This window comes from Tenebrio molitor, chromosome 1 (assembly GCF_963966145.1).
Source record: "Tenebrio molitor chromosome 1, icTenMoli1.1, whole genome shotgun sequence".
NCBI lineage: Eukaryota > Metazoa > Arthropoda > Insecta > Coleoptera > Tenebrionidae > Tenebrio > Tenebrio molitor.
In genome coordinates this window covers 6,951,777-6,978,664 of record NC_091046.1, presented here as the reverse complement: position 1 = coordinate 6,978,664, position 26,888 = coordinate 6,951,777, and the positions used below count along the sequence as shown (strand labels likewise).

Here is a 26,888-nt window from a genome sequence, read left to right as displayed (position 1 = left end):
TTTGACGTGTTTCTCGGGCCGGTGGACCAGGCCGAACGCTTAATGCTCCGGGTTCGAATCTTTTTGCCGGAGTTTTTTTTATTCCTGCAAGAAAGAAAACGCATTGCTGTAACCTTCTTTATGTTTTTTTTGCTTTTTAATTAAATTTTGTACATTAAATTAGGTTTTAAAAATTTTATTTTTAAACGCCTTTAGCCGACTGGTCCATCATTTTTTTTTTTTCGTAATTTTGCGAGCGTTCTTTCAGGGTGGTGATATGGGCAGTCGGGGCAACAACCCTGATTTTTTTTGTTCAAAAAGCCGTCACACATCTGGCCACCTCTCCTGGTAAGTCAAACAGAAGCTACATAATTTCCACCAAATATTTTTATAAAGCTACTTTTCAAATAATAAGAGGATCTGCATCCCCTGTTATTGGTTTTGGAGTACTTTTTTTAATTGAGGAGCTAAATAAATCTTACACACTCAGATATACTACAGTGGTTGCCGATATTTTTTTAGCTCGAGCAATTTTACTTCCAGATTTCGTAACAAAATAAAAGTATAGCAATGGGATCGTGTTCGAGATAAGGTCAGATTCTGATTACTATCTTCAAAACATAAAGAAAATTGATTTTCTACATGAGGGTTGCGGGTATGTCTGTCTGCGGAATTTTCCTCGTTCACAATTACTTTTTCAAAAATGTTTTGAATTTTTCTTTTTTCAAAAATGTTTCTCTCAGTGACGGCTCGAGATCTATCGATTTTGGTGTCAAGGGCACCAATTGTTTTGGAAATATTTCCAATTTTGCACTAATTTGGTTCCTATAAGAATATAGACCAAATAAATTCTGCTAAAAAATGTTATATTAAGTTTTACTCAATTTTATTAATATTATTTAAATTGGCAAACATAACAATTTAGCAATTAATTTAAAACAAGAAACAACAACTCTGTTTTAGGTGCGTCTTGCAACATTTTGTGCTCTCTGATGTTAAAATTTCCGGTCCGTCTATTATTGAAAGTTCCCACCTTTATTACTTAATCAACTGTTTTTAATAATGGAGAAAAATAGTCCAGCAATAATCACTGGCTTGTCAGACCAACAGCGACAACTCGACTGTCGTAAAATTGTTATAATAACAATAATTAAAATATATTAAAAGTAAAACCATCACAATTTGGAATTTAAGCTTCCTTAAGCAAGAAAAACATAAATGTGCCATGTGGTATGCATATGCATTAAATACCAACGGAAATAGCAAAAATAGATACCTACCCAGCTGGGGTCCACTATTATTTGTAAACCTTTCAGTTCGATTTGTCCAGCATTTTCTATTCTACGCCACAATACTACATAACGAATAAAAATATGAACATGATCATGCTTCAACCTTCATAGTTTTTCAAAATATTTTATCAAAATGCTCCAGCCATGAAAAAATGCAGTAGTTATTCCATTAAGATTAACTTAAACTTAGTTTTTAATCTTAACAAATATTTTTGAAAAGCTTTCGTGTCAAGCTATCAGTTAAATAAATTTGGTAAATATTCAACGTGCTTCTTTCGTTTAGATAAGAAATTTTTGTTCTAAGTAAAGCACGCCACCCACCGAAGATTTGTATCATACTCCACAAAATTAAAATTCTGAAGTCGTTGGGGCCAACTGGAGACATTTTTTCTCTTGAGCTGAAATCTTTTTTTTAACTTATTTATTTTGATTTTTCTTTTTGCAGTTACTATCCCAGAACTTGGTGTCACTGAATGCCATTTTTTTCTTGAGAAAAAGGATTACGAAGGAAGTCGTTCAAAAAGATGATGTTTAGAAGGTAAGTGTCGTTTTTTAATTTACTTTGAACAGCCGGTATCGTACAATCGACAAAATGTTCACTTCATCATGTCGATGGAAATGCGTAACGTAAGTTTTGTCGATAGTACTCAAGGCTAAACCAGGAACTGGACGAGTCGATTTACAAAAAAGGTATTTTTAATAGCTTTATTAAAGAGAGATTTTGAATCACAATAATTACACAACTAGACGACAAATATTTCATGATTATTGTTTACAATACCTAACACAGTTCACAGTTGTTAATTGTAATGTCTAACGTACAAAACACACCACAGTTGAAAACTATAAAAGCATCAATAAAATTGAAAGGTTTCTAAAACGTAACAAACTAGTTTAAAGTATTCCTTATCGGTAGTATAATCACAGTTTATTCTTTTATAGTTTTCAAAATTTTATTACTTCATCTAGTTGTGTTAGTATAAATGCACACAACATTTAAATAAACATTTACAAAAATATATTCCTAATATTAAAATATCAGCACGTACTTATTTGTAATTTAAAATAATACTCCAGACATTGGAATGGAAATCAACTGATTTGCTAAAAACTATAAGCTTGGTTTCTCTCAGCATACATATTTAGCATGCGCCAATAAAATATTCTCTGTAAGAAAACATAAACGACTTCGGTATTGTCACACAAATCCACATTGCTTTTTATGTTTTAACACATTATATGCACCATAACAACGAAATGACTTGTAACGCATCGAATGCGGTGGTACCTACCTAAGGTAAACGTACATAAAAAATAAATGCTATAAAATGGAATGGTACAAAGGTTCATAGAGCAGTAATACCTTCTCAACAATTTTTAAATTTATTCTTGAAAAATAATTTCAATATTTCTGAGTATGTTCAACTGACAATAACATCTCTAATCTCACGTAAAAAAACAAACATAAATCAACAAGATATAACACTAATAATAGAACATTTTTAGTACTACTATTATAGATATCAATAAATATATAGCTGTCCCGTTTTATAAATGCTATTTTACGATCCCTCGACGAAGCGGGGCCTCGGATTTGTTCAGGATCGATTGTTGCAGTGTAATTTCGGAAATCCATGTTCTCTTCCTAATTTTAGAAATCAATAATAATTCGAGCGAAGCAAAGCCAGTGCGAATTAACTGAAAACGGGTGTCTCACATCGAGTTGTAAATTATTATTGATTTCGTTAATTTGCTGAAGACCTGAGGTGGTTTTGCGACGATGAGCATACTTAAAGGTTCCTTATGTGACGCGACCTCCTGACTAGAATACAACTGGAGGATAATCCGCAGGACGTTTTGGCCAGCTGCGAAATGTTCACCGATCGCCGCGGATAATCGATCTTCTCGCTGAACACCTGCGACAACAACGCCAATTATAGATCCGGAACGGGAGAAAAATTACCTTAAAAGACTGCGGTATTTCGTCGATGCTGCGGTGAACCAGGGTACCGTTCAAGTACAAGACGTTGGCGGCGTCGTCTTCTGGTAGGGTCAGGGTCTGATAACTGAAAGTGGCCTCTCGTTCCATCCGCTTCAACACTTCTTGTGCTTCTTTGCCGGCCCCTACACAAAGCAAATCCGGCCCACCAACTGTTATATATGTTTTTAGGTGTTTCGGATCAGGCACCTAATGTGAATTTCCAATGATATTAAAGTAAAAGGGTGTGTTGGGTTCGTGTGCAGGCTAAGCGGCTTTAGTAAGAGCGTCATTCAAAAACATGATTGCGGCTACCTCTAAGTGTCCCCCAAGTCGAAATGTTGTAAAGTAAAATGTCGAATTTGTCGGGGGCGGTTTACGAAACACTCAAAACTAAAAATGAGCGCTACGAACGATTCAAATCAAATTATTTTTCAAATCTGGCTTAATACTCGATCAGACTGCTGTTCGGAAAGTGCCCCAAAAAGGTTGGAGTGAAGTGGAAATTTTGACGAGTCTGAGCAGTTTTAAGTGACTAGCGCCTACTGATCAAGCAGGAAAGAGTAATGAAGCGTATCTACTCCTTTTTACTCTCGACAAAGCATTCAATCGTCTCTTTAAGTGGTTGAAAAAATCTAAAAGTGATTTCATCGCAACAAACAAAGCTAAAATTCGTGCACCATTTAAGGCTAAAGTAAAATATTTTGCTGATCAAAACGATCCTGAGAAAAAATGTAATTACTTAATTAAAAATAAATTAGAATGTCCAAAGTTTCTCATTGGTGATCACTTTATTTCTAAAGCCGTACAAATGCAAGACGTATTTTTGTGAAACTTTAGTTTTATTTAATTCAGTCAATTTGTAAAACGCCAAAAATTTACCTAATTCAAATCAGAATAAACATGTTTTTCTTGAGTAAAATTCCAATGGCTTAAAAACCAATTTTCGTGAGAATCTATATAAAAAAGTAGCCTTGCTGAAAAACAATTTATTTTTTCATTCGTTCTCGTACTCGAAAATGTTTGTTTTATCAACTTTTAAGAAGAAAGTCTATAAACACTTTTGAAGTTTTTTATATAACTTGCAAATGTGCTGAAAGCAGCTGTAACTGTACGCAAATAATATAGTTCTCCATATTATTTTAATAGGATATTTCTATGCTCATTTTTGATCGTATTAAGTAAATGGATCTGGTCAAGTATGCTTTGGTTTTTCGAACGTATGTCCGGCATAGTTTTTAGTTAAGTGACAAACCTTGGTAACGTTGATTTGAATAAGTCATTTTGTAAACTGTAGTAATATGTATCAGTTCTGCAAAAAAAAATTAAACGCCAGTATTACATGGAAACTGATTTGTATCAAATGTTAAAATGACGTACGTTTACTTTAACGGCCGTCGTTAAAAGCAAAGGCCGCGAAGTTAGATTTCGCGGCTTGGTCTAGGTACGTGAAGTACTCGTTTCGCGTACGGTTACACAAAAATACACTTAATTACAAATTTGAAGCTAAAGTTGATAACATACGAGAAATAAACAGAATTTGTGATAAAGCAGTCTTGACCAAATTTTTATTTCGACACCAATTCGAGAGTAATTTGCATTAAGTATAACAAATTCCTAAAAATACTGAAGTCCATGAAAAATTCTAAAAAAAATAAAAAATCCCTCGAGTTTCATATTCCCGTTCAAATTTATGTCTATGTAAAAGATCAGCATATCAGAATTTTTATGTTTTCTAAGATGCGTCATCGCTTTTTTCCAAAATATGTACTTTGAAAATGACCTACAAGGTTCGGGTGAAAAGTTCACGACTCGATAAATGGCTGTGATTTCCTGTGATTTCCCTTATTTATACAGGGTGCGTCCAAAAAACGCCGCAAGCCTTATCTCCGACATTTATGGCTCGATTTAAATAAAACAAAAACTGAAATAAATTACTTTAAAAACACTTTATTTTTTTCAAAAATGTCATTCAAGGTCAGATGATAGTCAACTTTGTTTTTTCAAATAGCTTGGTATATTTTTTAATTCCGATTTCGAAAGAGATTATTTTTCTAAATCCAACGATATGCCACATGTTAGAGTGCATTTAATAGTAACCGCGAAAATAAATAAATAAAATAGCATTATTGGAAATTTTTTCTTCGAAAAAAATCAGGTATACTATGGAAAACAATGCATTACGCTGGCATCCTTTAATAGTTATTTTTTCGCCTTACAACCTGCAACCTGTAATGTCAACGGCAATAAAAAAGGTTAATAAAATACACCTTACCATTTAAATAATCGACAAAGTAAATAATAATGTTTTATTTCCACCTTCTAAGTAAATGACAGTTTACAGGCATTTGTGGTAACCTGGTAACTAAGTAAGTAAACGAGTAGTTACGGATAGAGTCCTGTAATATTTTACAGGCTCGTAGAAGAGACCTGTAATATTTTACGATGCTTATCAAAAAATAAATAATCAGAACTAATTAAATTAAAAGTTTATTATAAACACAAACAAATTTTTATCAATTGTTGCAATTACATACGTTGATAATGCATTTTGATCCGTTTTCGAAAATAATTTTCATACCGTTCTTAAATCCATTCTTTCTTTTCTTTCATTTTGCAACAATTTTCACAAAACTTTTGAAAGTATTTTTGTTATTTATCTCAACACCATGACGACGTAGGTATAAATTGCCCCACCGCCTTTCATTACAAAATTTTTATAAACATAAATAACAATTAAAAACGAAATTTAAAGGCTGAAGGTGGAAATAAAAGTTTGTATCCAACTCGCTTAGCAATTAATCTTTACTAGGCTTGCTGGCTTATGGAGACTCGTTCCTTACGTCACTCGTCCCACAAAAGCCAACGCGCCCGTAAAGTTTAATTTACTAAGCGCGTCACATAAATGTTTAAACAAGATCCGTATACCACGTCACGAACTTTTCAAATGACCCTTGTACAAATGATTAAAGATCTTAATCTAGAAAGCATTAGCGTTCGTTTAAATCGTTCTTTTTATTTTTGGGTTTTTAATTTTCGGAAACAAGACAAAAAACTTCAGTTGTGATGCAAAATTAATTTTGGATTGTACTCTTTGCTTGTTTTGTTGTCTATTGTGAAGCCACTATACTGAGCAAAACAAATGATATGTGAAGCTGAACACAACACTGTCATGCGCCCAACTCAAAAAGCATAGAATAGCGAACGACAGTCTCCAAACCTTTAACAATCGACCGACTGCGAACAGTTTTCTTTGAAAACTTTCTACGCAAAAAACTACAAAATCCAAAGCCAGGAGCGAACGAATACTTGGAAGCGGTTTTAAGCGTCGATCAATCAAGTATTCAAATTGTCAACAATAAAAATACACTTCATATCATTACGGCTACCGTAGTAGTGTGAATACTTTTGGCATTTTCGTGCGCGAAAAGTGTGGTAGCGTGCAACTGGACGGTGCCCAGAAAAGCACGCTTACCTGCACAAAGCCCTGAGCTAGATCAGTCAGAGCAAGGGTCTCTGGTTTTACCTTGATGGGCGTGCAAGGGTATTCGGGGAAAGCCGCGGCAACCGCTCTAGCACCCGCCTCATTTGTCCACTGTGAAATACCAACAAAAAATTCTCTACCTAAAAAGCGGCTATCGATTAGCTGAATGTCATTTCTGATATCGAAGGCGCTTACCAGTAAATAAAACATCACCCCCGTCCAGTTTCGCTTTGGCATCGGACATTTCGATTATGGGAAGATCCAGTTCCTTCTTCAGCACCACCCTGATCGTTTCCACCTGCAACCGGAAAATATTGTTTTCTCAACGTGTGTTTTTGTTTCGAACGCGATATTACACGGGGGGAATTATGTTTGAACTACAATTCGCGACGCTCGATCCTCTGAAATTATTTTCAACCGGACCGGATACGAGTTTCTATACACAAAGCTTCCATTATTCAAGTGGAATTAGTATTTGTTGAAAATGCGATACCAACTCACTGGAAGTTTTAACGAAATGGCGAAACTCTAATCTAGCTTTGTTACAAATAACAAAGAAAAATAGACGCGTTATCGATCATTCGTTACAGTTTCAAACTAAAAGTCATAAAGAGGGCTCCTTGCAGCTTTGTCTTGTCATTTCGTAGGTAATCCCCCCAAAGGCTCAGACTGGCTGCAAACAACTCACTTCCTGCTTGATCTAAGTACTACAACGCGATTTTAGTGTTTTTTACATCACTCGCATTGTATTTTGTATTTTTCTCAACAAGTTTTACACCCATCTATTGTGTGCCCCCTGCTCCATAATTTTACTTTATTTATTTCGTGTTTTGCATTATTCATTTGAAAGATAGTTTATTTCTTCATTTGCATCTGAATGCACACGTCAGCCCCACGCCGTACTCCAGTCTTATTGACTACAAAAGCAGTTACGATTGATTGTTTCTTGTTCTTTTTGTGGGACACTCGCAGCGACCTTGACAATAACGTTTATCTCTTTTACATTTGATTTTAAACGAATCTGAGCCAAAGTTGATGCGTAGATTGATCCACACGGCTTTAGTAAGTCAATGTGCCAATAAGACTTTGGGTAATTATAAGCAATTCATTTTCTGTACGTTTTTTAATCTCACTGTTTTGAGTGAAACGAAAATAATAATTACAGGTTATAAATTTTGTGTAACAAAAATGGTGATTTTTTTGTGTAAGGTTGGCAGTAGTAAATTTGGCTATCAGAGGTGTTGGACTCTCTCATGGGCTGTGACACATAACTTTGGAAATATCTGCGCGAACAGTAAATGATTAAAATTTATAAATCACTGAAAGGCTTTTGTTTTTAAAACGATCAATAAATAAAGAACAATACTAAAGGCCATGTACAGGTCACACAGATTCTAGTAACAATAATTGTATTTAATTAGCGTCGTTGGCAGATGAGAGCCACGTTTCTTCTTTACAATTATATCATCATGAGTTAATCTACGAATCTACTTTTGTTTGTTGTCGCCAACTGGCTTCCAAAATTATCTTGATTATGAAGTACTTTTAGCTATTCTGAATGCAATATATTTATGTACAGCTAATTTCAAAATTATAGAGTACACCTAATTTTCTACAGTGTGAAATGCACTTACATTTTTTGTCAATGATCAGTGTCAATTCTGACAATCAAAATGCCTAATGTAACCGAAAACGCGAAAGTGTTCATTCTTTCCAAGTTGCAAGAAAGGTGGTCGATCTGGAACTTAATTTTTTTAAATGACAACCGTCACTTTTTTCATCTTTTTCTTGTAGACCTTCTCAGTACTTAAACGACTAATGAAAAAAATTGGTACCTTACATAACAATTTTTTTGAGAAAATGACAAATTTTGCTTAAAAAATTTAACTTAATTTTTAATGTAAAAATTTTAATTGACCTCAAACAAAATCAAACGAACATCTCATGTTAACAATAAAATTTAACGCAAATGTTGAAATTGCCTCCCGCAAAACTATTTGGCACTCACCGACACTTTGTACACTGCGCTCAATAATGTCAGGGCTTATTTGTTCCGTTTCAGTGCGAATTCTCTACCGCAAATCGTTCTAAATTTTTTGGTCAATTAAAATAAACCTTCCTTTTTAACTAAATCTATTGAAAAAAAAATGTAAGTTAAAAATTAAATTAAATTTTTTGAAAATTTGTCATTTTCTCAAAAAAAATTGTTATGTAAAGTGTCAATTTTTTTCATTGATCGTTTAGCTAGTACGAAGGCGTACCAGAAAAATAAGAAAAAAATGGGGTTATCATTTAAAAAATTATTGATGACGTCATTATTAGGAGATGACAAGCTGTCAATATAATCAAAGTACTGAGCAATATGCACTTTTTAAAAACAAAGTTGACCTGTTCAAGGATTTTTCTCAGAAATTAATACTTACAGTTTTATAGAATTTATTCCGAACTTTACGAACACACTGTATAATAGAATATTTTTTGTCAAAAAGACCTGGATATAGCCGTTAATGTTTTTTTTTCTGTTCTTGCCACAAAGGAACGGGAAATGCTTTCCTAAAAAATATTTTTATGTCAAATACAAAAGTTATCAAGTTTTTTTATTTGACCATGAACTTTGTCAGCCTATTTAAATCGGTTTATAAATACATATCCTTTACTTAAAAAACTTGCTTAATGAGTTTTCGTACTCTTTTCTCTCTTTGAAAAATATAAAAATCTAGTTACGTATTTCATTAAAAAATTAAAAAGAATATTGTAACTTTTTGTGGAAATTTTAGGGTTCCAAAAATAACTGCTGATCAAATTAAAAACATTAAAACATGCAATTGCAATCCCTTTTATTTTGTACTTGAACAGTAGGTACTACAAAAATTTAATTAGTGGGTCACGGAACAAGCTAAAAACATGCAAAAGTAGGTATGCCGATAATTACAATTTAAAACATACAATATTGAGTCTAGGCACGTATTTTGCCAACAAATTGTGTATGCAAATTATCTTCAAATAGGTATACATTCCGGAGATGCAAAATGTATGACAGAAAGGCGGCGGTGAATTTAAAACATGCAGATTTTCGAATTCACATTAATATGAATGTAGTTTTTCATCGTGTTTCCTCCGGTGTTAAATTCAGATCTAAAAAAAGCTTGTTGTATCATATTGCTTCAAACCTCGTCGAAAACCTTATGAATATGTATTTCAGGAATGTGTGAATAAATGGGACTTGATGAACTGTGGGTCGCGTGATTTGTGAAGTTATGCTGTCGATGACAGTAATCCACGCCCTGTACTAGGGATGTGACAAGTGACAATTTCCGTGAGAGATAACGATTATACAAAAAGGTTAACATGTGCATCATCATGTGATAAGAATGTGTTACTTACTCACTGTACCTACGTGTGAAACATTTGAGATTATTTTCGAGAACTAGAAATAGAGAAAAACCATATAGGTGAAGCTAGAAAAAGTCAAAAATAAAATGGAAATAAACACATAAATTAAGTAGGTACTATTGCGAGCAAAAAAAGTGAAACATCAAAGTCATTATCATGACGTTTGGCGTGAACTAACCAATACATGGTCCTAACCTCACTTTGAATTTGATGTTCCACTTTTTTTGCTCGCCACTGTACATAACAAGTTGTCAGAAATCATAAAATATTTAATTGGATTTCAGATTTAGATAATTTAGTATTTTTACGTACTTAAGTGGTTATACATATGTATATTGTAGAGTTTTTAATAAATCGGGACAGCTTTTACAAAAGAAGTAACTTTATAATGAGGATATTTATCATTTGATAATTGGAATTGAAATTAGGGAACAGGAGTGTTCCCAAGTCGAATTAGAATCGTAAAGTTTGTGTTCAATAAGACTGAAGGACTAACTGTGCAGAATCCTTGAAAAAAAAATAGAATTCTCAGTCTATAAATACGTGAGTTATAGCAATTCGTTCAAGGAGATAAATTCGTGCTACTAAAACAAAATAAATTTTCTGAAATCCGTTTTATGTTTTCCGAACCAAAACACAATATACAGGGTGTTCTCGAAGTTGACGCGTTCCTTGTAACACGAGGTACTACACATTATTCTTAAGAATTTTAGCCTAAATCTTCTTAGTAAAATGTTTGTATTAACGCAGATAATTGATTGTAAATTTTTATTGTTTTCTAAAATTTTAAGTACGGTCCTGTCCATTTCTCCGCTGTACTAGATTAATAACTAACCTGGCCCAGAATGGTACTTTCCGGAAATCGCTTTGGAATACTCTCTGGACGCTGCAGATGCATTCTGATAACGTGATAACATTGCCCATGCATTTGCAACATATCTGTGAGCTCATAATTTTCCTAATAATAAAGCCATTTCGACTAATTAGATGACAACTCTGACAGTAGTTTTGATTAACGTCCATGCTCATTTGATTTTATTTTGTCAATTCCAATTTCTAACAAATCAGCGCAAATTTGAGCAGGACCGGTTTCAAAAATTTCAAAAAAAGTAACTTATTGTATTTTCATTGCCGTACACATTTTACTAAGGTGATTTTGGCTAAAATTCTTTAGAACAACACATACTATCACATGTTAAAAGGAACGCCTCAACTTCGAAAACAGCCTGTATAGTTAGGGCTTCCTAACAGCGAAAAGTGATCAGGAAGAATAGCAGTTATTTACGAGAGCATCAAGTAGAAGTTTCTCGAAAGAAATAAAATGAATAAATATTTTAGAGAGAAGTGATACAAAGAGATCGATAGAGAACCCGATCCCAGCAACTTATAAACTTTCACCCGTATATCTTTAATTGAAAAATATTTGAGAAGTTGTCAGTTCGAAGTTGTATTTGATTTATTGTTTCTTAAAAATGTAACGGATTGAACACAAATCATTCCTTTTGAAATTATATTGTCGAAATTGGGTGAAATTATTCTATACAAGTTTGATCGAACCAACAAATTTGTCAAATATTTTTCAGTTTTCAAAGAGCTATACGAAAATGTCCATAAGCTACTGCGATCAAGTTCTTTATTGATCTCACCGTACAAACTTAAAAATAGTGAAGGGAGTGAATGTGCCAACAAGGACCGATCAATTCTATTCGTAAATTTAACTTTTAGAAGTTATTTGCGCTATGTGTGACCTTCAACTCCACACCAATTGGGTCTTGTTTCATTCAAAACATTTTCAATTACAATTAAATTCTTGACAATACCAAGAGATCATTTTTTCGTCCTACTCAACGTGCTTCGATTATGATTTATCGCTAAATAAATACATGAAGGTCTCAGACGCCCTCGCCGAAATTCGTTTTATTTTGGATCCATCTAGTGCAAAGGACATAGTCATATTAATTTGGCCTTCCAAATTTACCCCGTAAATTGGGTCATTTAACGTTCCTTGTTTAACCTCCCTTTCCGGGCAAATTAATTTAATAACGACAACAATTTCAGTTCCTAAAATAGAAGATGGCTTGTTCGAAAATTTCTACATCCACGACTTTCCTAATTTATCTATTATCAAATTATATTTTACTTAACAATCTGAAGAGATCGTTAACGCTGTCTCGTTTTTATTGTCGTCCAGTTAATCTCATATTATTCCTTTGCTTGGCGAATCTAAAAACGACAATTTTATTTTATTCGGTGGTCGTTGATACGCGATGTTAAATGTAAATAATCGGAGTCAATTGAAAAATTATCTAGTAATAACTGATAATAAACCATTTTTTATTCACGACGCTTTATCACGATCGAGACCGCCCCACGTCCCTGTCCTCACGTTTTTAATATTCGCTGATGGTTTTGCGATGGAATCGATAGCACTTTGTGCCTTTGCCGCCAGTCGCAGTCGTTACCAAATTACGGCTCACGTACACACTTCAGACGAAGCGAAAAAAGTCGCGGAAAGCAAACAATCTCACGAAAAATGTCTCAACACGAGATCCCAAAGGATAAACCGAACACGTTCGTCGCAACCTGAACACAATAATTGCACCGACAGGCATTAGAACAGAACGAGCCATCTTCAAACAAATTCTTCGGAAGGCAACTCGCTTTCAAGAAAAAAAAAAGAGTGTGTGCTTAAGACCGCACGACATAAGTGAAAACTTCTATGATGCTCGTTGCTGATTTTGTAATATGTACCAATTCTATAAAAAATATATCATTGTGGATGACTTGGAGGAATAAGGAGCAAGGCATAAATAATTAATATTATATCGTGTGTTCCACAAAAAACTCACTCGCAGCAAGCCATGACAAAAGTGAAGTATGTCTTAGTACCAGATGTGAAATGAACTACTAAAGTAAATTTATAGGTTATCTGTCACAACTCACAATGTGATGAAAATTTGTAAGTAACAAATGAACTACTTCCAATGATCCTAAAATCGACATGACCAGTCTATCTATCTCTATAGTCATGGCTTACTGCGAGTGAGTTTTTATTGGAACACACGATATAAATCCAATGCTGTTTTTAAATAAACACCAAAAATCTGTATTTTTCAATAGAAACTGCTTTTAGAGTCCGCTTTTATCGCTCTAGCAAAATTTGTGAGGTTAGGTTTGGATGTTTAAGTTTTATTTTCTTGACGATGATATTGAACACAACACAAGTTTTCATAGCAAGACCAATACCCTGTATTATGATAATTTGTCTATTTTCCTCTTCACATTTTGCTGCACAAATTTTTCCAATATATGAATTGTTGAAGCCATATAATTGAGAATTATATCGTGTGTTCCAATAAAAACTCACTCGCAGTATGCCATGACTATAGAGATAGATAGACTGGTCATGTCGATTTTAGGATCATTGGAAGTAGTTCATTTGTTACTTACAAATTTTCATCATATTGTGAGTTGTGACAGATAACCTATAAATTTACTTTAGTAGTTCATTTCACATCTGGTACTAAGACATACTTCATTTTTGTCATGGCTTGCTGCGAGTGAGTTTTTTGTGGAACACACGATAGGTACGTATTAAATCCTACATTCATCTGTAAACTTACAATATTTGTCGTGTCTTTATCGTTTATATTATATAAAACTATACAGAGTATTTCACGAGTGATAAATGAGCCTGACGGAATAATAAATTCAACCCACAATACATTTTCAAAAAAAGCCGGACATTTTAATTTCAGTAGCCAGCTTTTTTCGGAAATATAGTGTGGGTTGCATTTTAAATTACGTCAGTCTCATTATCACTCGTCAAATATCCTGTATATATATATACACACTTACTCCTGCAGCTCTGCACTGAGTTCAGTCAGGTCACAACACAACGTATCGTACTTACAGTCGCGAGCAATACATTTTGGTCGTCAAGGTCATTCTTTGACGCAAAATGCTCCATTGTAAAACAGTCGTAAATGTCATAACCACGGCTTCCTAGATTAATAAGAGTCGAAGCCTCTAATACGGCTGGTCGAGTTCATCAGTTGCAAGCATTTTTTCTGTTCCTGAGAGGGCGCCACTATACATTTGTGTATTTGGCTGCTTAACCGCGTACAAATCTCATTTTAAAAAGAATCGTAATTTGTATGTTACATACACTACTTCAAAAAGTAGATTATTGATAGAAAAAAAAACATTAATACGATTTTTCATTCATTTAATTAAAAAAATATTCGTTTTTTGGTAGAGGGCGCTACTATACTTTTGGCTTTTGAAGGAACAGACAGTTCAAGGAACTCGACCAGCCGTATTAGAGGCTTCGACTCTTATTAATCTAGGAAGCCGTGGTCATAACCTATCATCATGTTGCATGACATTAATTGTCATTTTGTTCTCATTTTTTTGACACTTTGTTGACATGGGCATAATCAGGCAGGGATTTTTTTTAAATTTGTGACAATCTAACCAAATTTTGAAATGACATTGACGACCAAAATTTATTGCTCGCGACAGTACAATGAAAATTAAAAATTGACAAGTGACGCACAGTTGATTGTTTTTCGCTCACTCCGCTAAAAAACTCGACTCCCTTGATTTTAGCTTGCCGTGTCGCTGATCTGCGGACGATTGAGCTGCGAACGATTTTACCGTGTCGCATGAAACTAATTCACTGCCCGGGAATAAAATGTATATGGCACGCCTAAAGAAGTTTTCACTTCAAAAATCGTCTCATCACCCTGCAAATGAACGCTTCAGAACAAATCCGGGCGCATTTCGCTACATATCTGTCATTGTTAGAGCACCCACTCGTGCCACATGCAAATAGCTCCTGCCACACACAATACGCCCAGCAAAGGATTGTGCCAACTCGAGTGTGCTCCCAACGCGATAGGTCCTTGTTAATCACCGCGCGAGGGATGGTTTTCGTTTAATCTTCATAGATTCAGTGGAACGCTACAACCTCCACCGACGCCTCGAGCATACCTTCAGATCGGAGCGATCCATCCGAGCAAAAAGTAATTAGAATCCGACGTGAAAAAGGATGTTGTTTGCATAACCCGACGCATCTAGGAGCTACTCCTGGGAATCGGCGTCCTTCGAACCAAAAGCAGAAACTGATAACACCGGAATTCGGTTTGACCAGACCCGGATCCGGTTGGTATAAATTGAAAATGAAAGTCCTCCACCGCTGGCAGGATAACTGTTGGAATAAATCGAGTGATGCGACAGGTCAATCCTGTTATTGGATGTATTAGATGAACAAAAACGCTTTGACGTGAAAGTAATACACCGAATGCTCGGTAGGCAGGTCCGACGGGGGATCAGCGCTGATCCCTCGGGATCAGAAGTGGGAGGGGTTGTTTGTGTGCAAAGTTACAGGTGAGGGTTGATTGGTAGTTTGTTCTCCAACTTCATGTCTTCACACAGATCGTTTCAAATTTGCTTCGGATATGCATCGGTGCTATTTTTAGTCGCGGGAAAGCGACACTGACGCAATTTGAGCCGTGCCGTTCGGGGATGGGGATCGATCCGGTAGGAATCTGCATGTCTTAATAACCCCGGATATTATTTTTTCTGCCAGATGAAATTGCCTTCGCTTGTGTCAAGTCGAAGGTGTCACTTGTCGATCCGCGAAGCGAGCAAACAATGCCGGTAAATCGACGGCAATGAGCCGGAGAGCGCTCCTCGCTTCAGTAATTTATCTTTGATTAGTGGCATTGTTTCACGACTGCACATTTTAACGGCCACACGATAAATCTCCAGCGACTGTCTATCGCCAAAACTGAGTCCAATAATTGGGAAGTGGAGAATGGCGTCGATTTCGTTTGATGAGCCGGAATGTAGGTGACTGGATGATTCAATTAGGAAAAATATCGGGCGCAGATCGATATATCCCCACGCTAAATTGAGCCTAATAAAATTCAAAACTTTTCCATTCAGATTTGAAAGGGGAGATTTAAAGTAAAATTCGGCAGCAATTTTTATCCGGGGAATTAAATGGGTTTTTGTGCTTTAAATTGGAATGCTAATGCTCGGTGGGACGACAATTACGTTGGGTGCGCTATCAGATATGACAGCACCGAGCTGGTAGTTCCCACGAGTGAACAAGATCCGAATGCAGCTCTCGAATTTATCTGATTAACAACCAACAGACGAAGTTGCACTTCCTAATTGTAGTAATTACTGGAAATGTCAATTTAAAATCATTGATACGCTGCCGGATCGGTATTGGTTTTGCAGAGTCGGCACTAATCCACAATTGATTCGTGTGTGTTATTTCGAATTTAATTAATTGCTGGTTCGATAAACACAAAATTGAATTTGTGACTTCCTGGAACTGAAAGTTGGTATTTTGTATGTGCGGCTACCTTTGGTAAAACTTTTCGCTGTTGTTTAGATCGAGCGTAAAATTGAAACTTGATGGAAATCAATTCATCGATCAATCAAGATTAACAGGCTGAGCTAGAGTCTGTACCAGTTTTGCCAATCCGATGGATTCCGCTTAATTGGCAAACATGAACTGATTTGTCCCGATTAGATGTCTGACCCAATTGTTCTACTTTACCGACAAAGAACTAAGAATTTTTTTCTGTTCTGATAGGCAACATTTACTCGATGGAAATTGATACTGAAAGTAGAGTTCATTACCAGTCTGCAACAGATCAAAAATAAGATTGGCATAGTTGCCTTCTAGTGCCTTCTGCTTTATGTGGTTGGCAGCTTTGATCTAAATTTGCATGCTCTATCGTCTTTTATATTTGACTCACTTTGACAGCGTTCAACCGCAATTACCCTTTCCCCCAAACACAATTTTGGAAAATTGTGTTTACACAAACTGCCACAATTAACACAGACTAAGATAATTTTTTTGAGTAGATATTTGGCCCAAACATCTCAATTATTCGGTGTTTCAATTAATTCTTCTTTCAATTAATCTATATGTCTATTCGCAGTAATTCGCATTGCTTTTGTTGTTGAAATCAATCGCAAAAAATGGTACATTTTGTTGCAGTTCCAATTATTTATTATTTTATTCAGACAAATATTTTTAGAGCGTTAAACAAATTTGTACACACTGATAAGCATAACTTTTATTTTCGGTCTAATTAGTTGCTTTCATAATATGTATTATCAAGCACAAAAAAATGATGTATTTGTAGTGATAATTACGCTCAAAAATTGAACATGTTATCAAGAGATTTCGCCGCGAGTGTAACTCTGTTTGATAAGGTCATCATTATGCTCCTTATAAGTATTTAGAGATTTTGATGCCGACGCACATTTTCTACCATTTTTGTCTCACCATGTGTGAGCGTAACATCAACAAGAAATTATAAATTACCGTAAACTTTGGTGATGGCTGCGTGATTGTAATAAAAATGTCATCAGAACGCAAACAACGCGTGAATTCAATAATATTAAACGCTACTTCGGAGATAAAAAATATGTTATAAAAAAGCCCACGGATACTAGTGGGTGATTCTATAATATTTTGGATGGTCATGGAATTGGTGATTTTTTTGTAGCTACCATAAATAAACTAGGCAAAAATGAATAAGGAATTTTTCCATTTTTGAATTTTCTATAAATACAGTTTAAAATTTGTAATGAAATGTGTTAGAATAGTTATTTTTATATTAAGTGCGTGAAGTGAGTGTTTTTTGTGCATGAAAAGGTCTTTTACGCCGAGACGCTGGTCGAGGCATAAAGCCTTTGATGCACAAAAAACATCTTCACGCACGAAATATAAACAATATTTTTTCTTCAAACGTCCGTAAAATATGACATTGCACTGCTGCATTGATAATGCTAAAGTGTCACTTCATTGTCATGGCATCTAACGAGGTGACCAGCGTCCGTGAAGTTATTATCTCCGCTGAGGAGCGTCCGTGAAGTTATTATCTCCGCTGAGGGCGTCCGTGAAGTTATTATCTCCGCTGATGAGCGGCTGTAAAGTAAACTAGCTAAATCATTTGAAATTCCTATCTGGCTTCGTAACATGTCTTAAATAATTTGTTATGAAGGTTTGAAGAAAAAATAGTATGTATATGTTATTCGGAGCAAAAATGGTTTTATGTGCTTTGGCTGGTTTGCCAATCTACCAGCCGCAGCACATAAAACTTCATTTTTGCTCCTCATATACTATTTTCTATAATCGCTTTCAGAACTAAATTTTAAAATTCAAATTTTTGTAGGAAATCTGAAGATTCAACGCAGTGACCATGTTACTAGGTAACTAATAGAAAACAGTGCGTAAAGTGAAAAATAGAAAAGCTTAAGTGTGTGAAATCGCATTTCTTCAATCTTACAACAGTGTAAAAAAAATGTATGTAAGAAAATTACCCACTTTACGCAGAGATAACTGTGCGTGAATATCAACAATTTTTTGAAGCAATTATAGAAAAAAACAATTTTTTAATTGCCTCTTTTTGAATTTCTGAACATTCGCTGACTTATAAATTAAAACAATATTAATAAGAGACCAATAGAATCTTTATTTGACATTCAGTGTGCTTTAAAAAAATCTCATCGAAATCGTGTGTCTTTTCAAATGTTTATACAAGGCGAAAACTTTGGAAATTCAAGTTACCACGTATTTTTACGAATATAAAATATTACAAAACTTTGGTAAGACATTTTTTTAGACATCCATTACAACATACAGTGGTGAGCAATAAATTGTATTCGTCAATGCTATTTTGAAATTTCGCGGTGTTGTTAAAAAATTGCCAATGGCAAAATGTTAATAAAACAGTGAACCGTCAAGGGTATTTTGAAAATTATTAAAAATCATGAGCCAATAGCATATTTAATAAAATGAAAATAATTTCATTTTTGAGTGATTTTGTTCCAACATATCTTACGTTTTATTTTATCAATAAAATTTGACAGTGAGCTCATATCATAACGACAATTAATGTTATATGTGTAATAAGTTATAGGTCATGCCGGTTTCGCACAAGAGCACATTCCATTGTGTCAACGAATAATTAAGGACCAAAATTTATTGCTAGGCACTCTACTATATTTTTTAATTTCAAGAACTTTATTTTGAGAATTCCAAAAAACTAACTACCATAAATCTTCAACCTTTCTCTTTGTAAATGTACTTTTCATCGTCTTCAAAGTGTGTCTGTTTTGTTCGGTTATTTTCTGTATTTATGCGTTCAAAAGGAAGATAACCTTGAGGACAAATTGCGAATATCAAAGGTAACAGTATTCGTTTAGCAAAAGATGATTAATACTATTTATATCCTAAGTTTAAACTTTGCTATTTCATAAACTGGGCTGTGCTCTCGGTTGCTAAGTTGAAAACGAATCTTTCACAGAATTACCAGTTTATAAGCTGGATAGTTTGTTTACCTTTCAAAAAACTTTGCTAGTTTACTTACTTAAAATTAAAATAAACACAACAGCAAATAGTGTAAGTTAGTTTATGCACTAATTATTGCGAACTGTTTGAAGACAGGTAATAAGTACGTCGGCCAATTATAAACCAATGAAATACTTTTAGCTTTGTTAATTGAATCAATCTTTTCAGTTTGTGTGAATATCAATAGTTACAATTACATTAATGTAGGTGATTGTACAATAATTGCAGTCCAAGACAAAATTAAAGCTCAAAACGGAAAATTATGCACCGAACCTGCTAGCGGAACTAGCAACAGTAAATTAACCATGAACACTTTTTGGTTGGCTAATACCACGATTCTCACGCCACTCGCACTTCCGTTTTTAATCACGAAAGAAAGATATTTTTAAAATACTATATTTATGGATTAATCATTTTTTCGCTGATTCAGCCAAAACTACATTTCTGGCAACAATGAATAATTGTCAATCACTTAATTTATGATCTAATCATTATCTATTTCTCACTAAATATAATTGCTAACATATCCTACAGTAAATCTACATTTCAGAACGGAAGTTAATCAAATTATTCAATTTCGTGATGAATACGTGACCTTTCTTAACATTGATCCGAACAATGTCGATTTTTTGTTAATTTTTAATTAGAGATTTGATTAGTGGCGACCGTACTCTTAATTTATTATTTATCGAAACACCACCTCATCACTTCACAAGTTGGGAAGAAACTGATTTTGTAACAAACAATACATTAACTAGACTCCGAAATATTGAAAAAAAAAATAGTCCAACTGTTAACAGTAAGTTTAATTTGTGTCAAGATTATGAGGCAAAGTGCACTATCTATATGAATAAGTTTTGATAGCAAGTATGTCTATGACACAATTTAACGAGGAAGTTGATCACGGTTTTTGTCTACGTTGATCGTTTCAACAAAATAATGACTGACCTAAAGTCTTAAAAATAACAGAGAGAAAGATTTATATGCGTACAGTTGGTTGCAAAAAAATCGGGAAACGAAAATTTTCCTAATGTAAATTTCATTTTGTCCATTTGTCAATTAATTGTCTACTTGACAATATCTATCAAATAATTTTTTTTAAATGTCATTGAATTTTGACGTTAATTCTAACCTATCTCTCGTAAGAAGGTCTCACACTATGGAAAAATTGTAAAATGTGTCAATTTTATTCTGACTGTTGCTTTGGTATACAACAATATGTCTCTCAAAAATATTTGAAAATTGTAGTTTGCGAAGTCCTAAAAGAGATTATTGTTCTGTATCACGACCAAGCTCATTCTCATACTGCGCAACCAACAAGGCAATTTTTACAGGCCTCGGGGGTAAAATTATTAGATCACCGTTGTGGTTATAGTCTTGACGTGGCAACTTGTGATTTCTTATTATCCTCAGATTAAGACGTGGTTTGCGATCAAGCTCTTGAAATTTTCTAAAAGCGGGTTTCTGAATTACAGTCATGTTCAAATAAATCTGGGACAATTTTATATTTCGCGTAATATGGGTTGAACATTGAACGATATTTGCATGGTTTTTTGTGGCCAGAAAAATTTGCAAATTTCATTTATTTGTCAAAGTTGACAAGTGGTTATACTTTTCATAGTAGTTTATTTAACGAGATCGTGTGTAAATTGGGCTTTTTTTGGCATGAGTGGGTCAGTTTAAAACGCGAGTGAAACGAGGTTAGAAAAATGTAAAAAAACTGTTCGATTAAAAAAAGATCAATATGTAAAAAATGTTTATTTTAAAGAGTTATATTGGTGATTAAATTTATTACGTGGACTTCCATAACATCCGGTAGATAAGTTTAAAAAAAAAAAACATTGAGAATTCAGTGAAGAAGGTATTGACATTTTGTTGATAGTGGACATGATTGATTAAGCAAGGACAAATTTTTATTTGTGACAATATGACAACATTATATGATAACCTTGAAGACCAACATAATAAAAAATAAATAAAATTTGTACAGTGGCAGTGTTTTTTTTAACGCTGGCCATAGAGGTTTATATGCTAAAACGTTTAGGGTCTCTTAATGAGCTTTTTAGTAGGAATTTTTAAGTGAAATTTGGTAGGATATTAGATTAGTATTTTATAAATCAATTTCAGTTCGACCCATCGTAGAAAACAAAATAATCACGGAATTAGAGCAAAAATAGGTTTATTAAATTTACCACGTGGCTTGCCAAGTAATGTAAACTCAACAAACGTCAAACAGTAATAATTTTCAATGGACACCTTTTCAAATAAAGAAATGATTGAATGGGATAGACTTTGAAAAATATGCAGTTTTATTTCATAAACATAAAACATAGGAAATCATAATTACATCAAAATAAATAACATTCTACTTAAATAAATATTAATAGTTATTTAATAAACTAGTTTGTTAATGAAGGCGATTAATAATCGAAACTGTTTAAAGCACGAACGAGTGTAGCGAGTGAGTGCCTTTAATAGTTGAGATTATTAATCGCCCATTAACAAACGAGTTGATTACAACATTTTTTCGTTGACCGCAAACTTTTTTTTGTGACAAAATTTCAAATGAAAGCCAAATCAGAACCAATTTCATCTTTTTCGATAAAGATGAGACCTTATAAAATACCTTCGTCCTTTTTTTGTCCTCTGGGTAGGCCATTTTTAAATTTTTCAACACTTTCTATTCACTTTTCCACAAAGAGTGTCAGAAGACGTCCACTCCATTCTCATTCAATTTCACGTAAAAATCACGGTTGCTAAGAAAACCTAGTTACCTTTGAAAAATATGACATGCGAATTATAACCAAAAAGGTCGGCTTTTGAAAAAGTGAATTCGTAATTGTGCAGTTAAGGAGCTATAAAATTATAGAAAACCCTGCTGCACTACCAGCTGCAGTGTTGGTAAGTGCAAACAATGCATGTTCGAGGTTGTTTATACATCAAAATATCATCAAAACGTCAAAATTGCAAAAATCGTTGATTAATGAAAAATTGTGTATTAATGAGGTCCATTAATACACTATATTTTAGACAAAATAATTCATTATTGAAATTAACAAGCGGTCAACGGAAAACTATTTTAATTACATATTTTTGAATTTTCATTTCATGAATTGTTCAAACTGTCTTCCATAGGCTGCAAGACACTAACCAAGACGATCATAAAAATTTTGTCGAACCTTTTGTAACTGTCTAACGATTATAAAACCTTCTGGACAAGAGATAATGTAATAAATTAAAAAGTACTTTTTTAAATTAATTCCGTAATTATTTTATTTTCTAGTATAAAATAAACTTAAATTATTTTATAAAATACTAATCTAATATCCTGCCAAATTTCACTTAAAAATTCCTGCTAAAAAGCTTAATAACACGATCCAAAGTTTGTGGCATGTAAATCCCTATGGCCAGCGTTAAAAAAAGGCACTATATGAAAAATCCCTATAGCCAGCGTTAAAAAAAAGGCACTATATGAAAGGCGGGCTATGAAAATGAGAACTACTAAAAACGTGCGACGTTCAATCACACCAACAGCTATGATAAAAACAGATGAAGAAAAGTTTTGCCGAAATTCCAACAAATAAGGTTGTGTATGATAAACCCAGTCATAATTTTTTTCGTTCCTAATTCAAATTAAGCTGCACGTTTCTAGAAATTTTATTTTCCATATTGTTCTTAGGGATTACTGTTATTTTCGTTATTCTTGCAATAAATTTTGTATTCTACAACATTAATTTAAATAGTTTGAGTGACATTTTAGAAACTTCAATTTCGGTACCACTGTCAGTCGCGGAATCAAAATTTCGTACAGCATTTTTCTGTCACTTCAACAAAATAAAATAGACCACCTTTTAGAGTCATCATGACTGACATTCAAAAATTAAACTTTTTTGTGTCGGTCACGCAGTTTTTGAATTTTGAGTTATGTAATTGCACTGAGTGTAATTAAATTATGGCTTTCACCTGCTCCCTACCTGTTATTATGCCACAATTCACCATTTTTTAATGTAAATAAATCGAAATGACAAAAACATGACAAGAGTAAAAAAATGAGGTTATACTAACGTAAAGGTTATTTTAGAGTTTACAGTACGAAAATGACAGTACTGCCCGAAATTTTAATTCCGCAACTGTACAACAATATTAGATTTGTCAGAGTATCCTACTTGTCAAGGACCGCCTTTACATTTCAATACCTTCAATCAATATCGCTCGAATAACATAAAACTTTGCAGCCCAAAATAGAATTACAACAAATTATCCAGGATGATTCTGAAATAAGTTTGGAAAAAAAACCGGTAATTGGTGATACTGATGATGAGAAGAAGTCATAAACAAAAAATTTTAATTCTTCTTATAAAAGTTTTTTCGTTTTCGAGATACAAATGATTGAAAATTTGGTCAAAAGTGCTAGTACGCTGCTGAGTTAAACCTACGATTTTATTGTGGAGTCGATTTAACAATGGTTGCTAATGAAGTGAACAAATTCGGACAAATTTTCCCTATTCATAGGCGTTGAAAATACAAGAATATAGGGTAATTTCCATCCTTTTGATTTCACCTTCAAGTCATTTACGCAGAATTAATTTGTGTGAAGGATATTCCACATTTTTTTTCCAAACTTATTTCAGAATCACCCTGTATACCACCGTTCTAAGATTAGAGTTGCAATATTTTTGGTTTCACTGCTTTATACGAGCCCTTAGAACTAACGCAGATACCAGCTACAGATTCACAAAACAATTTTTGCGAAAATGAATTCAAATTTCTTTTGTTTCAGCAGTTCGTGCAACATCGTCACAGAAACTTACGAAGGAACTCCAATTATGCTATAGTTAAAACGAAAGTGCTGGGACCCAAACAAAGTATGCAGGGGGCATTCGTACGAACAAATTTACAAAAAGGTATGACCAACATAATTAAAACGGAATTAAAATTTCGGGCAGTATTGACATTTTCATACTGTGAACTCTAAAACAATCTTTACGTTAATATAACCTCATTTTTTACTCTTGTCATGTTTTTGTCGTTTTTATTTATTTACATTAAAAAATAGTCATTTGTGGCATAATAACGGGTAGGTATCAGGTGAAAGCGATGATTTACAGTCAGTGCAATTAACTCAAAACTCAAAAACTGACTGCGCCACCGACACAGATAAGTTTAATTTTTGAATGTCAGTCATGATGACAGTAAAAGGTGGTTTACAGAGATTTTGTTGAAGGGACAGAAAATTGCTGCCCGAAATTTTTATTCCGCGACTGTACATACGTTCTGTAAGCCACGTTTCTTTAAGATTAGTTTTAATGTTTTTTTTAGGTTTACCTGTAATTAACTGTATCATATACCGGTTACATATTGTCAGTTACGTGTAGACCCTGCAAAACTTAAGTATAGCTAATCCGCAGAAGAAATCGTTTGATGTCGATACGTGATCTAGCAAACCCAACGAGGAACGACGTGGATAGTTTTGGCGGGAACTTTCGTTAACGAATCACACATTACTGATTTGTTACTTGGTGTATTATTTTCGATTTTGATGCCTTTATTAGGCCGACACGACAACAATAAGCACGCCAAGCAGATTACGATCTATTCTTCCCCGCATGCACCGGTCGCTTTTGCATTCGTGGGCCACAACCGTCGAACACGAACCCCGTCACGATTTCGTTCGATTTTGATGGAAACGCGAAAACTCTACTTCATGCAACAATTTCCAATTGCCGTCGAAGACAGACATCCAGGGCGTACCGATCGACAAGTGACCCAGTTATTAAATTGCTCAATAAAAGTAAATTAAAGCTGCTGCCCTGAATTGGCGGCAGCATTCGGGCAAACCTCGATGGACCTACTTCTTTGGCGCGATGGGGGGCGCCAGGCCGGGTGATGAGCGCGGTGCCGTTGCAGACGACGGCGGTGTCTTCGACGAAGACGCACTCCGGGAGGGCCTCGTCGGGCGGGAGTTCGATCACGTCCAGACCCAGCTCCCTCAGCAGCCGGACGTAGGCTTCGTGCTGCCTCTTGGCCTCGTCGAGCTCGATCTCGCCCCGGGTCCGCAGCGACAAGGGGATCCTGCACACCACTGCATGCGTGTAGCGGAAGGCCGCCATGTTCACAGACGCGAAGACGACACCAACGCGGTCACGAACGGTTTGCCGAGGCGCGGTGCGGAGTTCATGATGGACAATCGAACAAGCTGCGCGACGACCAGGTCGGACGACTTCGGCGGGGATCAGGAACGGCAAAGGGGCCGACGGTGGACATGGGGGAATCGGAAATCTGTTTGCCCAACGGTTTCTTAACCGAAAAGTAAACAATGGGTGCGTTCAACCCGGGGCATAAATAAATGAGGAGTCGTTCGTTTTGGAGGAGTTGCCGTAAAGTGCGGCGAGCGACGGGACGCGCCAAAAATGATCAGGGGGCCGAAGGAAAAAAATTTAATGTATACAGATCCGACTAATAAAGTGGCGAAATTTTACCGCAAGAATGCGGAGTGACTCGTAAACATGCGACGTTTGTGGGGTCTGCTATTTCGGTGCCGTACAGGGGCTTCCGCTGGAAGGAACTCCATCTATTGCATTCGATAAATAATTAATTAGCACTCACCTGCCAAATAAAAATTAGACGGTACAAAAAATGTCTAAAAATACAATACGATCAACAAAAAAGTAGATAAAGGGCGGCTGGCTACGGAACACAAAAATTTCTGATTATGTATGACGTAGCTTCAATCATACTGACAGTGACGATGGAAGACAGGTTTTGCCGAAACTTAAATGGAAAAAGGTTGTAAATGCTAAAATCAATCATCGTTTCCTTTGTTCTCATTTCGAAAATATCATTCTGTCATAAATATTTTGTCTTCTAGAATGAAAACCATTTGTTAAATCAAATTCACATAAATGTCAAAACTGACAAGTGACAGTGACAGTTTATTAAGTTATGCCCACAGGTTACGCCCCTTATCTCTCTCTTTTTTTTATTCAGCATATTGCATCACTTTGTTTTTTGTTCGACACTGTGAGAATTTGAGTATTTTCTCCTATATGAACGGATTTTGATAAATGTCACAACTTGTCAAAACGAAACGTCAAGCTAATTTTAAAGATTTTAAGCGATTTAGAGCCTTTAAGGGGCTCCTCAAACAAAAAACGTTTTAAACTGGCCCACTCATGCCAATTTACACACGAACTACTCGTTAAATAAACTACTATTTTCAGTTAAATCATTCTATAGTCCAATTTTAACCCTTTTGCGATGACGTCATTATCTAGTAACTTCACGTAGGTACAGGATTATTCTAAATGATTGTAGTCAAAGTAGGGCATGCCCATGTTATGTCAGTTGTGTCGCTGTCACTGTCATTTTTTAGGTGAA

At 34.7% G+C, this 26,888-nt stretch overlaps 1 protein-coding gene and 1 long non-coding RNA gene across 3 annotated transcripts in view; one reads left to right on the top strand and one right to left on the bottom strand.

Annotated features, from left to right (window-relative positions):
* The window catches only part of LOC138128475 (uncharacterized), a 54,421-nt gene that overhangs the window by 2,972 nt on the left and 24,561 nt on the right, over positions 1–26,888 (top strand). Inside the window, exons 2-3 of one of the 2 annotated variants that reach the window (XR_011158705.1) lie at positions 1,717–1,809; positions 24,295–24,415. This is a non-coding gene — a long non-coding RNA (uncharacterized lncRNA). Of the gene's footprint in view, positions 1–1,716; positions 1,810–24,291; positions 24,416–26,888 lie in introns of both variants that reach the window. The other variant, XR_011158699.1, reaches the window with a different exon arrangement.
* Positions 1,963–25,699, bottom strand: LOC138128388 (N(G),N(G)-dimethylarginine dimethylaminohydrolase 1). Its single transcript, XM_069044598.1, has 5 exons — positions 25,364–25,699; positions 6,929–7,031; positions 6,776–6,873; positions 3,235–3,459; positions 1,963–3,187 (listed from the first exon to the last, which is right to left on the bottom strand). The coding sequence occupies exons 1-5, from the start codon at positions 25,619–25,621 to the stop codon at positions 3,062–3,064; spliced, it is 810 nt and encodes a 269-aa protein (XP_068900699.1). The 5' UTR covers positions 25,622–25,699; the 3' UTR covers positions 1,963–3,061.

Bases quoted from the DNA above. Each gene is read 5' to 3' on its own strand.
- LOC138128388 (XM_069044598.1), bottom strand. From the start codon at position 25,621: ATGGCGGCCTTCCGCTACACGCATGCAGTGGTGTGCAGGATCCCCTTG. The intron at 6,874-6,928 runs GTAAGCGCCTTC...GCCGCTTTTTAG, and splicing joins GGGTGATGTTTTATTTACTG to GTAGAGAATTTTTTGTTGGT. The intron at 3,460-6,775 runs GTAAAACCAGAG...AATTCACATTAG, and splicing joins ACCCTTGCACGCCCATCAAG to GTGCCTGATCCGAAACACCT.